This window comes from Ruditapes philippinarum, unplaced genomic scaffold (assembly GCF_026571515.1).
Source record: "Ruditapes philippinarum isolate M1 unplaced genomic scaffold, ASM2657151v2 ctg5358_1_1_1_1, whole genome shotgun sequence".
In the NCBI taxonomy this organism is placed as follows: domain Eukaryota; kingdom Metazoa; phylum Mollusca; class Bivalvia; order Venerida; family Veneridae; genus Ruditapes; species Ruditapes philippinarum.
The window spans coordinates 15,457-32,147 of record NW_026864894.1 but is presented as its reverse complement, the minus strand read 5'-3'; the positions used below and the strand labels follow the sequence as shown (position 1 = coordinate 32,147).

At 30.9% G+C, this 16,691-nt stretch overlaps 2 protein-coding genes across 2 annotated transcripts in view; one reads left to right on the top strand and one right to left on the bottom strand.

The window, feature by feature from the left end:
• LOC132727196 (acetylcholine receptor subunit alpha-like) overlaps positions 1–10,530 on the top strand; it is a 32,651-nt gene extending 22,121 nt beyond the window's left edge. Inside the window, exons 3-10 of the mRNA XM_060712622.1 lie at positions 5,330–5,374; positions 6,090–6,199; positions 6,668–6,842; positions 7,139–7,301; positions 7,664–7,825; positions 8,112–8,195; positions 8,768–8,880; positions 9,411–10,530. Of these exons, the coding sequence (XP_060568605.1) occupies positions 5,330–5,374; positions 6,090–6,199; positions 6,668–6,842; positions 7,139–7,301; positions 7,664–7,825; positions 8,112–8,195; positions 8,768–8,880; positions 9,411–9,863 (1,305 nt within the window). The 3' untranslated portion in view covers positions 9,864–10,530. The remainder of the gene's footprint in view (positions 1–5,329; positions 5,375–6,089; positions 6,200–6,667; positions 6,843–7,138; positions 7,302–7,663; positions 7,826–8,111; positions 8,196–8,767; positions 8,881–9,410) is intronic.
• LOC132727197 (uncharacterized) lies at positions 23–751 on the bottom strand. Its single transcript, XM_060712624.1, has 2 exons — positions 499–751; positions 23–213 (listed from the first exon to the last, which is right to left on the bottom strand). The coding sequence occupies exons 1-2, from the start codon at positions 686–688 to the stop codon at positions 89–91; spliced, it is 315 nt and encodes a 104-aa protein (XP_060568607.1). The 5' UTR covers positions 689–751; the 3' UTR covers positions 23–88.
• Positions 10,531–16,691: the final 6,161 nt, after the last annotated feature.

Genomic DNA, 16,691 nt, shown 5'->3' with positions numbered 1-16,691 from the left:
TTTTATGATTGAAAACAACTGATTTCATATATACTTTTTACTTGTGTTAATTATTTTGTCATAGTTATGAGATTGTTACAAGAATAAGTCAGCCAAAATTAAAGCCAGGAATTTCCTCGCATGTTGTCGTGTTGTACTCGCAATATAAACCTTTCTTACATAGAATAGTGGGCGGGTAAAGCCGGGAGTCAACTTGACATGCTTCACCCAGCCCTGAAATATAGGACGTAATTGTGTTCAGGCAGTAAATGGTCCCATTATAATGTTAGAAATCAATAAACATACGAGTTAGCGAAATACGTGCATATTCTACATTGCGAAACTATAAACGTTCAGAGTTAAACATACGATACATATATTAAGTACCGGAAGACACTTACAATAGGACACTGTTGTGTCATGAACATTCATATGACGTTATATACAAAAACCTTCATCGGAGAGATATTAATACTTAATATATAAAATAAATATACTTTATACTTTACATATACGTACCGACTTCCGTGAAACAGGCTTCACAACATCCACAATAACCACCACCCATCTTTACAGTTCCCTGACAATTTTCACGATCTACTACCTCACACTTTACCGTGTTACAATGAGGAAACTGACAAATAAGTCCAGTTGCTACCATAGCAACGGCTGATAAAACTACGATCAGTGCACATATTCTTTCATTCATCTTTATCCCTTTTTTCGTCTTAACGATGTAAAAATAAATGTGTCATACTTACGTATATACCTTAAAAGGTCAACTTTCGTTATTTCAAAACTGATAAGATTGTTTACGCCACTGAACAAAAAAAATTCAGTTCAAACACGTATCGAAGTAAAATGTGTTTAGACGGAGATAAAATGATTTATAGTATTTCATAGATATTAAGTCATTAATTATTTCGTAAAATGTTTTGTACTTCCCCTTAACATGCAATCTAAAGCTTTGAAGCTTTGACAAATAAAATGGCTCCTCGTTACCTTAAACAAATTTGACAACTTAAAAATAAACTGCTGAAATCATTATGTTATACAAGAATGTTTCAACTAAAGTATGCATACATTTCATGTTATACTCTTTACCTTTTAAAACAAGGATATAACATAACGCTTATTTATTTTTATATATAAATATATTTCTTAAATGTCGTAAATTGGAGCAATAAATATGAAGACATGATCGGGTCATGACATCGTAAAAAGTCTGATAAAAATGTTAACCTATATCAGTAAAACAAGCCCTGCAACACCGCAATATCAACCACCCATCTTGATAGGATGCAGGTATCTTGATCTACCGGTCAAAATGCACAGTTTGACAATGAGGAAAGTCCATTAAAATATGAAAAAATCAAGAAAAAAATTGTTACCACGGCAATTAACAACGGTATCAAAATATGTGTCCTCATTTGGAACCCTATAGATATGCGTTACTCTGCTTTAATACAATATTTTTATTCACATATTAGCCACTTTAAGATAAGAACCTATTTAATGCAGAAGAATCGTTGATAAAATGACATTAAAAATGTCAAGGTTACGTTATTTATAGTTTACTTTAGCACAAATTACTCAGAGGTCAATTTGTAAGATAGCATGTCGATAGCTGTCCATTGTTGTTATTATCCACAACAATTTTCATATATACATGTAGACATAATGGAAACTACTTCATAAGGTTATTCAAAACTTTGCATGGTTTTAGAATAGGATATTAGAAACATGTTAGAAAAAAAGTAGGTGGTTGACGGTCTGTTCTAACATCATGCAAATTTTAAGTTAACATAAATCTCATCAAACAGTTAAAGACAATATTTGACAATTATAAATGATTTTCAAAAGTTTTCCATTAAAACTTGCCTCGAGTAAAATGATGTTAATAACTATAATTAAATACACGAATACAAAGGTTTCTTTTATTTTAAAAGTCATTGTTTATATATATATTAAAATGTAATAATACTTTCCTATGAAAATAATCTAAAATTATAAAACAATTTATCCGAATGTATCACTAAATATAATAGTGGATAACGGTTCTTCGAGATCATTGATTCCTGTACTTTTAAGTATTGAAATTAAGTGCCGCTCAAGCCGGTGCTGGGGACCCATAAGGGATGTTGCATTTTTTCTTTATCCCTCGTGTACAGACTCAATCCAACCAAGTCCGCAATTTTCATGTTACTTTGTTGTGACTACTGATTTCCAGATTTTTTTTTTAAAACTGAAGGTTGCCGACAGTAAAAGGAAAGAGTTTTCCATATTTCTCTATTTTAGTCCTTGAATGTGATCATTGCAGAATTTGAATAGCTTCTTGCTTATAAGGATATAATAATGTTTAAAAGTGATGGAAATAGTTTTACAGTTTAATAGAATGTCTCATAATTTCAGGGCTAATTAACTACAACCAGACTGGAGTTAGTCTTTTTTATGGTAAATTATCATGTCGTGTCATATTTTCAAATAGAAAGCATGCGAATATATAAACGGAATGTAATTGTTAGTCTTCTGAAGATATTTCATTATTTAATAATATCTTCACTAGTACATAATTGCAAATCAGAAGTTTTAATCAACTGTGTTTACAGAAATAGCTTCTCGGTGCTAGGGGGCGTGAGTGATGTTGCACTTATTCATTATCACTCATGTACAGACTCAATCAAACCGAGTCTGCAATTCTTATTTTATTTTGTTGTGATTAATGCTTCCGAGGGATCACTTTGTTTCCAGAATTCTTTTTGTTTTGTGCGAAGGTATTCAGCTGCTATCTCCCAGTTTGGTGCACTCATTTTCAAAATTATTATTTTAGAAAAGATATGTCTCACGTTTTTTTGGTTTTCTCAATATAAGCAACAATATTTATTACATGTATCGTGTTTTTTCTTATTTTAAAATTTATAAAAAGAATTAAAAACAAAAATCTAACGAGGATGAACACAAAAAAGGATTATTTTGGACTTTCAGCGGTTTTTTTTTCAGATCGTTTCTATCATTTAAAGAAATTAACATTTTTACAACACGTAGTAAATTCATCGTCGGATACCCACGGCCGAACCATTATCATTGATTGCATGTTATGTGACATGTTTATCAATCGTGGGTATCCGACGATGAGTAAATTAAAAAACTATAAATTTGTTTGTAGAAAAATGTTTTTTTTTTTTTTTTTTTTGGTTTATTTTTTTTTTATTTATTGCTAGTCCAGCAAAAATTTACATTGATCGTTAAATGAATATGTGATTTTCGATTAAAAAAAACAAAACATTTAATCTAAAAACTTTTATCGATATAGAGGGTAGAAATTAACGCAGCTGGAATTGTTGACTTCATTTATTTATTCCAATGCAATTCCATGAAAACAAAATTAAGTATTGAATTCTTAACCGATTCTTTGTCTTAAATCAATATCTTGCAGCGATTTTACAAAGGTAGATTTCAAGCATTGAATGTAAGAAATTCCATTTTTGTTTTATTTTCCGAACGTGTTAAGTTTTCATTGAATTTATCTCATAGCGTTAATGTTACCAGATGTTTCAACGGAGACTGCTGGAAGAACAAAAGAACATCTGGTGTATCTTCCGAGACCTTTAGAGAATTCTCATACATATATTGTTTGAATTGTAACAATAATTCTTGGTTTAACAAACGCACTTTCACTTTGTCAGATTACAAACATATATGATAATAGTTTCAGCGGAATCTAGATACATATTTTCTACTTTCTGTCTAGGTGGCGCTTGAAAATATGTTTAGTTTAGTTTATCCTAATATTTTTTATGAATGCGACAGGAGCTTATTTTCATCCGATATTTTGTATTCAAGAATAGATTAATTGTGAACAAAATTGCATGAGGTAAAATCCATACAGTAATTTTATAGTCTTTTTTCCATGATCGACATATACTTGTATATGCTACATAACTGCAGATAAACTGTTCAAGTTAGGAACCACCTTAAATACGACCATGACACAACAGTTTGCTGATAAGCCTTATTTGATTAACGTGTAAGAAATGTATATTAATATATTCAATACTATTCTATGTTTACGAGCCTTTAAGGATTAAAAGACATGTCAATATTCAATACATTCAGCACACATATAATTGGTTATCAATTTTATACTTGCTCTCGCACAATGTCGCCTATGAAACATAAATCAGCTTCTGTCAGTGAGCTTTATAATATCAGAAATGTATTGTGTGACATTGAACAATTTCCAACAGTTTTCCATTAAACCTTGCAGCGAGTATAATAGTGTTAACATACACGGGAGAAAACGTTTCTTTTATCGTGAAAATCAATGTAATGCTGAGACACATTAAAATATAACATTACGATGTTTGAAAAAGTATTTAAATAAAAGTAAAGCTTGAGTGAACAACGGTTTAATGACATCTTTTTTACGGTGAAGTAAATTTGTTTTTTTACAATAAGCGGTTATACCCGGAGTTTAAATGTTATAGGATATACTGGATGATTCATAATAGGGAGATAATTTAGTGACCGTGTTACACAATAGAAGGACTGGGAAAATAAAGTATTACAATTAAGAATATGTATTTGAATGGAGGTTTAACAATTAATTTGTGCTTATGTATTCAAATTGGTAAGTAAAGTATGATCATTTGTCTGTACAAAACCATATATGTTTCAAAATATGCAACTCTTCAATGTTCATTGTGAAAGCAAATCGTATTAAATTAAATCAGTCGTTGAAGAAGTCATGAAAATATACAGTTTTGCAAAATGATCGTCATTTTGTTCGTGCATTCTAAAATATTAATATATTTTTTTATGAATTTCAATGTCAGAAAAACACAATATGTTATTAAGATAAATACGCCCTATCCATCCATCCATACATACATACATACATACATACATACATACATACATACATACATACATACATACATACATACATACATTTTAATACAGCCGTGAATATCTAAAATATTTATATTCTAAATAGTGGTTCCGCCTGATTCACTATCGACATGTTGAACACGCATGATACAATTTACTCCATGAAATATTAATATGTTTTTAAAGATCGGATAACTAAGATCAATGGTTCTGTTTTATATTTCCTATAATATATTTTGATCTCATTGTTGACTTAGGAAACGATATTCCTGATAATTACATGCAGGTCACCTTCACAAGGAATTATAAATGTTCCTTTGTTTATCCTGTTGAAGACAGGTATGTTATACATAATTATAATACCAAATTATACATCTATATACGCAGAATGACTTTATGATTTTCTCCCGAATAAAAACAGTTAAATTTTATGTCAATGTTATATAATATATAATTTCAGAATTCAGGGAAAGAAGAATTATCGTCGACAATCAGCCTGTCAATGGTAAATGCTCAAAAGTCTCAAAATTTGTTCAAGTATATTTGATCAATCTAATGTGTTGCCATGACAACAATTTAAAATTTATTCCAAGCTTCACATTTCTGTCTTGAATTATATGAATGTTCTACAGTTACTTTATAGATATTGTCGTGAAATTTGACGACAATATGTCTCAGTTCGGTCATAACAAATAAAAAAGTATTGAAATAAGAACTAAAGGTTATAAATACGCTTTCACCTGAATATACTGAAACGATATTCTATATTGAATATATCTGGAAGATTTTAACAAGATTTTTGTATAAATAATGCTGGTCTCGACTACAAATTGTAGTTGAAAAAGATTTTTTTACCTCTTAACTGTCGACTATACAATGACACCAATCTATTCTTCGGATATAAATGTGCTAAATCTCTAATGAAATATTTTAAGATTCTCCAACGTAGATATAAAGCTATAACTCTGCTGCAAAAGTTATTGTTTGGTTTTTGTAAAACAATTGCCTGTGCAAAAGAAATGTGCCAGTTTTTTTTATTACATATAGCCTTTTAAAACAATTATTATACATTCAAACATATTGCCACACTTGATGACTTCAATTATTTATCATTTATGTTAGCAATTGCAAACAAAGAAATAGCTCGTTTTGGAAAAAAAAACCGGATAAAAAATGTTCTTTTAAGTTATCCATGAAAAACTGCTTTATCATTATTTTAGCGCTGGACGGATGACCGACTGTCCTGGGACCCGAGAGACTATGGTGGTGTCACCGAAGTATACATGCCAGCGTCTGCTATTTGGTTGCCCGATATTACTGTCCATAACACGTTAGTATATTTCTTCCAAAATAAATGATATTCTAATTTTAGAATATTTTGAAAAATATCGTAATTATTATGCTAGTGAAGGTAAACCACAAAAAGAAAGGAAAAAGGACATTCAGTCTTAGATAAAGTTTGGTCACTCGTGTTTGTAAGTCACATAAACCTTTGGATGTCTTCTGATAATGTTTTTCATTACTAAATTTGGTATTTTGAAACTACTCACATTTATTAAACAGGCAAAGGATGAAGTGTATAGACTTTGAATGTTTGAATCGTACGGCAGAAAAATGTTTCCTTTATAGCAAGTACACTTGCCAGTCAGTTATCTCAGTAATAATTTGTCTTGAAAAAGTAACAAATTCACGATTCTTCTAAGAGCATATCGTTTCATCACTTCAAGAATTTAACAAATTAATTCAAGATCTTTTATAATCATTTCAAAAGCACATATTTTAATGTTTATATTTGTAGTGTGTCGATTCCCGAGCCATTCACTGATCAATTAGTGGAAGTATCAAGTCTAGGAACTGTACTTTACGTAAACAACGTGCAAGCACGATCATACTGTCCAGTGGATTTGGAATGGTTCCCACGTGATCAACACACGTGTGACTTGATATTTAGCTCATGGATATACTCGAGCAAGGTTTGACACCCTCCATGTGATTTGATTGATCAATTAAACGTGAATGATGAAATTTCATTTATAAAATGTCAAGTAGTTTAAAATTTCGTGTTTTTAAGTTTTGTATTTTCGTCTGGAAATTAATACTTTTAATATGAAATATATGATTATATCGCTTTGTGATATAACTCGTTTATTAGATCTTCCTAGTACATAAACTATTTAGTTTGCATACTTCTGAAAATCATGAACTGCTTTTAATGAAAAGTGTTTGCCATAACTCAGTTATTGTAATACTTTGTTTATTAAATTCACAGAAAATGATGATGGAGTTCATGCACGTAAACACGAGTACTACAGACATTCCTGTTCTTGCTGACACAGATCCAAACATAATTAACCTGGACAGTCATAAGTGGCAATTGCGAGCACGAAAAGCCCGTGCAGAAATCAATATGTTGACGTATGCATGTTGTCCAGGTAGGTTACCGACAATACTTGTAAACAAATATGTCAATACTAAAAACATGATTTCCTGTCTTTGTAGAATAATTATATCAAATGTTCAGACTAAAATAAATGAGGTAAAATGAATATATTGTCACAGCACATATTTATATTTACATTAATAAAATAACCTTTATATAAATAACTTAAATTTAACTTAATTTTAATGATTGATACTGAATATCAAAACAAAAGATGGTAAAGATAAATCATTTTATACTCCAAATAACATTCACAACATTTACATTAAGGTATACTCGTTACTCGTTTGTAAATCTAACTTTTGTTAAAGAAAATCAGAAGTTACTCATGTGAGTTTTATATTTGTTTTTCAGAAGAGTCATATTTCCAACTGAAGATTGCCATTACAATGAACAGAAATGTCTCGTTCTTCAGATGTATTACAAACATGTTTATTTTTCCAATGCTCGTGATTTCCATGATTGTACCTTTCCAGTTTCTATTACCACGAAAACTGTCATCAAGGCAAACCTTTGGTAATAATTTAAAGTCTTACAATTAACATTTCTTATATGGAGATATTTAATGTTTCTTAAAATTGAAATTCTAATCATTTTGTATCTTTTATTCTCATTTTCATTTATAATTATACTTGTATTTTCCAATGCAAGAATTTCATGTCGGTTTTATATGTTTCATGGCTATTCCTATTGAAATTATATCCATTATATATCGCTAATTCTCATTTTCAAGTACAAATGTAAACTTTTTTCCAATGCATGCATATCTTAAGGAATTTTATATCGGCTTTATATGTTTCAGGGCTATTCCTATTGTTTGGAGAATGTTTGCCACTGATAGTTTTGTCTTCTGAAATCCCAGAGCATTCGAGTATTCCCTTTATAGGTAAAGAACACATATACGAACATATCCTTTATATATATGTTAATAGGAAAATAACATATTAATCATTGTTCACTCTACAAAGCATTCCATCTTTTTGTATGAATATCGTTTTTTTAATGAAGCTAACCGCTTCGGTTTAAGGTTCCGATAATTCATTTTTCCATGCGACAAAGTTATCCAGCTAGCGTACAATATCTCTGTTCTTCTACATTGGTGACTGTCCGTGCCTGAAATGAATCTTGACATGGCACGTAAGCTAATATGTCAATAGTTAAACTTTAATTAGCAGTTCGATGTAAGTTCTAAAAGCCTGTAAACGAAATAATGGAAAAAAAATAAACAATATATGAAAATTACTACAATTAATATATGTTTACCAGAATGTTTAGTCAATATATGATAAAACTTTCCCCTTATTAGAAAAGTACCTTAGTCAACATAAACATTAGAAAAGACACAAACCTTAAAATATGTTTCATAAGCAGACTGTATACATAAATAACATTTTTAGTCAACACTTAAACCCCTTTATTTGTAAGATTATATACGAAACCTTTGCGTTATCTTTACAGGAATTATCAACATATTGTGCATTTTTGTTGCGATGTTCGCATTGATTGCGTCAATCATTGTTTCAAAGATATCTGATACAAATAGGAAACATTTACCTATTTGTCTACAAAATGTAAGTATAGAAGTGACATATGTTATTAGCATTCATACTTTTATAAATTTTATAAAACAAAATGGGTTTTATCAATCAGCTGTTTAAAACCTTAAAATGTCATTTTGACATACAGAGATTATTTTCTTCTGCAATGAGTTTATAATAAATATGAAATATCCATGACCCTGGAAAATTTAATCGAAAAGGGGCCAAAAAATTTTTTTTTAATTTTTTCCCAATTTATTTAAAAAAATTTCTTTAAGGGTAGGGTTTTTTTTTTTGGGGGGGGGAAGTGGGGAAAACTTTATCATAAGGATGGTAGTACCCTTTTTTTAAAATGACAAAAAAGTTATTTACTGAAGATAAAAGATAAATTAAAGAATGCAATGAATTGATCTATTTTTTCAAAATAAATTCAAACGAAAATCGTCGGGAATGGCATTAACAAGATATAAAGAAAATCCTGGTATACTAGTAAATGATAGTGAAAAACTATTGATTCTTTGTCTTGAGCACTGTTGACTTTTGCATGTTTTCAACATTTCTAGATTCTAAGAAAAACCACGTCACAAAAGAATAAAGGGAATAAAGGAGAAAGTAACTCAACTATAGACAGTAGGAAAGAAATAGATCGAAATGGTCTTTTGCCGGAGAACCATTACATTGAAATGGACGTCATAGACTCTTCTAATGAAAGGAACGGAGAAATGAATATTTGTAATGGAAGAACAAATGAACACAATGATTTAGCAAATAGTGGCAACAATATTGAAGTAACCGATACCATACTGAATAACGATAGAGAGAGAATTAATCTAATCTTAACAAAGATTTTGAGAGAATTAAAACAGAAACATTCATCAACAAATAATGAATTAATTAGAAAAGAAAACGAACTTTATTTGATGTTGGCAGCGTACATTGACAAAATGTTCTTTTATGTTTTTATGGTGCTTTCATTAATAATACTTATTGTTTTGATTATAATTTTGTTGGTGTAAAGTGTATTTCATAACTCATTAATTGATATCGTTTAACTGAAGTATCAGCTTATTTATTTTATACGTTCGTGTCATATCAGGCGGTGATATCAACATATTGTTGTTCATTTGTCTTCAAATAAAGTACAAAGTCAATACTACAACATGATAAACGTGCCTTATTAAATCCGATGTACTGGGAAATGCGTTCGTTGAATGCCCCCTTCCTTATTGATCTTTGTTTCCTGTTTCAAAATACTTCTCGGAAATAATTTAATTAAGTTCATAGTTTAATAACAGTTTTGTGCATTAGAATAATGTAACATTCGTGCCCTATCTTGATTTCAGATGATAACAGCTTGTTGTTAGATAATCAGTCTTGTAGCTGATCTTAAATAACTTTGCGATGATATGAAACATGCTATTTATTCCATGTTTATTTATATGTATATTTTCAATATTTTTATTAATTTATTTATGTGGATTTTTTCTCTACAGTTGGTCAGTTATTAAGGGCAAATGAATTGTTCCCGACATTTCATATTTCATGATGTTCATTTTATGTTTTAAATTGTATGGAAATGAAATAAATAGTAATTCAACCACATTCTTGGTCACACCTTCTTTATAGTCTATGTCAATTTATATTTGTTGCTTATGTTTATCATTTTTATCGGAGGACTACACATACAAACTAGAAATGTGTCATCATGCCACGGATGCCCCCGCATGCAGCCAAAATTTCAGATGGTGCATTAATTTTTTTTTTCATTTTAAGTTCAAAGCCCTTAAAACTTTTCAATGTTAACACAAACCATTTCCATACAACGTTCAAGGCACTGAAATTATTCAGTCTTAACCTTTAGAAAAAGCATATTGCATATTTGCAGCCAAAATAATGGCTAAAAGAATGAGTGCTGAAACTGAAAGTTCAAAATTTTTCCAACATTCAGGAAAGATAAGTTTGTCTAAAATCATTGAACCATGACCAAATTCAAACTTAAACTGCTTATTCTTAAGATGTATCTATATTATTTTCAAAGTGAAAGGAACATAACTCTGCCAAAAAAACATCAAACCCTGACCAAATTCCAACTTGACCTGCCCATTCCTTTGACATATCCATATGTCAAATTAAAATTTAAAATGTAACACTGTTAGGTAGATAATGAACAGAAACTGTAAATTTCATATTATTTTCAAAGTGAAAGGGGCATTACTCTGCCAAAAATCATTGAACCATGACCAAACTCGAACTTGGCCTGGGCATTCCAGAAACATATCCATATGTCAAATTTGAGTTGAATGTGTTGTACCATTGGGGAGATAATAAACGGAAACTGAAAATTTCATATTACTTTCAAAGTGAAAGGGGCATAACTCTGCCAAAAATCATTGAACCATGACCAAATTTGAACTTGACCTGCGCATTCCATTGACGCATCCATATGTCACGTTTGAGTTGAATGTGTTGTACCTTGAGGGAGATAATGAACGGAAACTGAAAATTTCATATTATTTTCAAAGTAAAAGGGGCATAACTCTACCAAAAATCATCGAACCACGACCAAATTTGAACTTGACCTGCGCATTCCTTTGACGCATCAATATGTCAAGTTTGAGTTGATTGTGTTGTACCGTTGGGGAGATAATGAACGGAAACTGAAAATTTCATATTATTTTCAAAGTAAAAGGGGCATAACTCTGCCAAAAATCATCGAACCATAACCAAATTCGAACTTGACCTGTATTTTCTCATAACATATCCATATGTCAAGTTTGAGTTGAATGTGTCCAACCGTTCTTGAGATAATGAACGGAAACTGAAATTTCATATTATTTTCAAAGTAAAAGGGGCATAACTCTGCCAAAAATCATCGAACCATGACCAAATTCGAACTTGACCTGTATTTTCTCATGACATATCCATGTGTCAAATTTGAGTTGAATGTGCCCAACCGTTCTTAAGATAATGAACGGAAACTGATGATGACGGAATGACAGAATGACGGAAGGACGGAAGGACGGAAGGATGGAAGGACGGAAGGACGGAAGGACGGAATGACGGAACAGGGTAACACTATATGCCCCGGCCATTACATGGCGGGGGCATAAAAATAGACATAAGTCGTATATCATGTAGTCCGTAGTTGGTGTTTATCGGCAGTTTTCTTCTTTGAATACAGTGACAAAATCACAAGTCATGCTAGAATTATGATGTGATAGTTCTTGGAATAATATTCATAGATTTATAATAGTACTTTCATATCACAAATTGTTGTATCTTAAAACTTTTTCCTCAAAACCATTTAATCACTATATCAATATATCAGATACAAATGTATTAATCTAATGTGGCTATATTAGTGTAAATATCATAACAAATGCCAATATATCAGATAAGGTTTTTTTATTTTACTTTATATGTGATTTCATACAATTATTCTCTTTTAGCATGCATTTTTATTGTATTCAAGTTTTTTTAAATACTTATTTTACGGTGGGTGGTGTAAAATAAAAAAATGCATATATAAACATGTGTATCGAATTACTGAAAGCTACCGGAAATATCGAAAGGTACTTAAATTGCTTAAGTTGACTTAATAAAGAAATAAATTAGTTATCTAAAGCAATGGAAATGATATAAACCATTTTTTTTTGGAAATTAAGGTATATTTTGTTATGTAATTTTCAACTTCAAATTATATTTCCTGATCATACTCTTTCGCCACACTTGTTGTTCAACATGTATGCAGGCATGCATGTGTTTTGACTGTTTATAATAAAATTCGATTTGAAAAAAAAGTGTTTTATGCACTAACTCTCATGTGTATGCATTTCTTGTTCTTAAGTTGTTCTTGTCTTTCTTAAAGTATAGTGGTCTAGGTAAAACAAAAAAGAAGAGAAGAATGCACATTTAAATATATGTATCAAAATACTGAAAGCTACCGAGAAATACCTAACTAAACCCAAATTATCTTATTTTGCCTTAAAAACATGAAGATATAAGTCATTTATATCAAACGAAGATGACATAAATCCAAATGTTCATACCAAGGGGTATTTCTGTGCCTTTAATTACCTTTGACCTCATGATTTAAAAATGTCATATCTGACCTTAACCACGGCTTTGCGTTTTCCTTTCCAAGTTATTGCTTGGACAAGAATAAAGATGTACGTATGAGGTGTTCAGACATATGTACAGACAAACTATCCTATCAACCTATGCTCCCTACTTATTTAGTTGGGGAATAACAACTGAAGAAATTCATTAAAAGGGTAAAACAACACTAAATATTGCAATTTTATACAAATACTCTATATATTCGTACAGTAAGAGTTAATGTATTCTTTGAAAAGCCTTATATATGATGCTTTGACACAACTGACTGAATTATTTTTATTGACAGACAAAGTAGAAAGACAAATCGAGGCATAATATCAAAATAATTTTAGTTTAATCATCTTAACAATATCCATACAGTTTATAATTATGATATACTAGTGTATTGCGTATATAAAGCAAACGGTAATTGAAACAAGCCTTCTATTTGTTCTTATTAGCATATTCCAATCCAAGTAAATTATATATCATATAAATGGAATTTATGGTGTAAAGCTAAGATGAAAGCAAAACAGTACAAATAATAGAACATTGTATCAGACAGATTTAAAGCTAGAACTCTTGAGACAGATAAATTTTAATATTCCAAATGAATGAATATATTAATGACACATTAAATATTTAATAATTTAATGTCCTAAAAAATATGCAGATCATTTACATAATCAGTAATTTTTTGACGTCTCTATGACGTATGATTTGATGTCAGTGCACATTGGTCACTTTTTAAGTTCGGTTTAGAAGGACGTTCTAGATGAAGTAAAGAATCTATATTGCGGGTACAAATTGTCTGACATTAGACTTTCAAACTGTTGAAGATAACAGAAAATGAGCGGAGTAGCATAGGTTCTGCACTACACATCACCTTGCTGGTGTGAATATTTGAGCCAAATCTGATGAAAATCTTACCAGGGTTAGGGTTTCACATGAAATTGTCCGATATTTAACCTTCAAGAGTGCTGGCATTGAAGCAGTACAGTGGTGACATATGCTACGTCATATTGTTGATGTAAACATTTGAGCCATGATTGAACTTATTTCTTATTTATAGAGCAGACATGACCTTCAGATGTCACCACTATTACCTTTTTAGCTCGACTATTTGATAAGAATAAGTAGAGCTATTGTAGTCACCCGAGCGTCGGCGTCGATGTCGGCGTAACCACTTATGTTAAAGTGTTTGTAATACCTCAAATATTTTCAAAGTCTATTGACATATGGCTTTGAAACTTTGCAGACTTGTTCATCATCATGACCCCAGCCTGTAGACAGGAGGAGATAACTATATCAAGCATTTTGACAGATTTATGCCCCCTTTTTAAACTTAGAATTTACATTCAAGTTTTCATACCACCTCAGATATTTTCATATACTTTTGACATCTGGCTTTGAAACAAGGCGAAATGTTATACTCTTCTTTGAGAGCATAGTAGGACTCTTTCCAAGGCATTTAATATAACTGTAACATGGATTTAAAGAAAACATTTGCTCTTTTGTAAACTTAGGAAATTTTAAATATCAAGCCTCTTTTACTATCAAGCACTAAGAATAGTCGAGCGTTGCTGTCCTACCGACAGCAGCTCTTGTTACCTTTAGTCAGTACAGCGACGGCATGGGTTATATGCATTGCCTTGCTGAGATAGATACATATTTTAGCCCAGATTTAAGATAAATTTTCAAGTGTTAAGTATTTTAGGACAGTTACAGTTTTCCGTTATGGCCAGCGCGTTTCCCCTGAGAATGATATGCACAAAGCAAGACGGTATGATGATAACAGTACAATGATGGAGTTCGACGATGATGAAAATACAACAGTACGATGGTGGCAGTACGACAGTATGTGGCCACATTACGATGGTGATGTTTATTGTATTGTCATACTGTCAAATCGTACTGCCAATATAGTACTATCACAATTGAACTATCACAATTGTACTTTCATATTGGCACTATCGTACTGTTGTATTTTCACGATCGTACTGTCACAAATATACTGTCACAATCATACTGTCACCATCGTACTGTCACCATCGTATTGCCACCACCGTACTGTCACAATCATACTGTCACAATTATACTGTCACTATCGTCCTGTCAACATCGTATTGCCATCACCGTACTGTCAGAATCGTAATGTCCTATTGTCACTATCATACCATCATACAATCGTACTGTCACCATCATACCGTCACCATCGTACTGTCACAATCATACTGCCACCATCGTACTGTCACCGTTATACTGTCATCATCGTACTATCACAATCATACTGTTATATTGTCATTATTGTACTGTTGTATTGTCACCATCGTACTGTCACCTTCCCTTTTAGCATGCCAAAACAAAATATCATCACAGAGGAAAACGTTGACTTTGTCATAAGAACATAATAGATCTAAAGGCACGTTTCTTCATCTGACGCCATGCTGAGTGACATTTTGCGTATGCTTGACAAGAAGGAGGCAGTAAAATGGTGAAGTGCGGCAAAACGATAGTGACAATACGACAGTACGATGATGAAGCACCACAGTACCATGGTGGAAAACCATCGTACTCTCGTAATGTCGCGTTTTGCAGCCGTACTGTCACTGTTGTTCTTTGCACTTATCGTTCTCAGAGAAAACACGATTGCTCTTACGAAACACTGTAGACAATTTTAATCAACGGTATATCAATATGTTCATTACTAAAATGCCGTAATTAATGTTGACTTTATTAATATCATGCAAAACCAGAAAATTCCATCATTCAGGCCTCTCAGTCTTATATTTTTCTTAATCTATATATAGATATATTTGTATTCATTATTGCACTGCCATACAAATTGAAACATTATTAAAGTAAAGACAATGTATAACACCCTATGCTTTAGAATATTATAATAGCCAAAAAAAAGGTCATTACAAATTTACATACTTGTGCAGTTTTATCTTTTTCTGTGAAACAACAAATGCCATTCAAGCCGATTTGAAATACTTCATTCACCATTAACTTGAAGAAATTATGTTTCACTTAAAATATAATCATGTAAGAAGTTTATACAAGTGCAAAATTTGCAATAATTTAGATTGTCACTTTGAAACACAAACAATCATGCTAATATTCGTATTGAAATGTAGCAAAAGTATTAATTAAGGTCCAAATTTATGCAACAAAATATACGTAAGTTTTTAAAAAATGTTTATGATATTAATTTGCTGAAAATAATTAATTTATTTCTTTTAATTTTAACTAAATAGAATTTATCATAATAAGTATATTTCAATATTTGAAGTAGATTTCTATAATTTGAAGACGTGCAGTTTTTTTTATTTAACCCCACCCACCGTCTCTAAAGAAATTGAAAAAAGTACTTGAAAACAATAAAAGTACAGGAAAAAAAGAGAATGATTGCATTAAATGACATATAAAGTATGATAAAAAAGAGACAAATAAAATTAACATATTTTGGCGAATTTTGTATTTTTCCGATTTTGGGGTGAAGTTACCCCACCCACTTTAACCAAGTATAAAACTTACAAATTATGCAATTTCTTGCATTTTTTGTTATAACAATTTAATACACACATAGTATTTATGAAAAGCAAAACATTGTTAGAAATTTAGAGGCTATATGGAATATTTTTCTTATTTTTAGGTAACCATATTAGAAAAATCTGCCCAAAATAGGCATTTTTCTTTGATATTTTGAAAAATTTAAGACAAAAACCTAAAAAGCTATACAT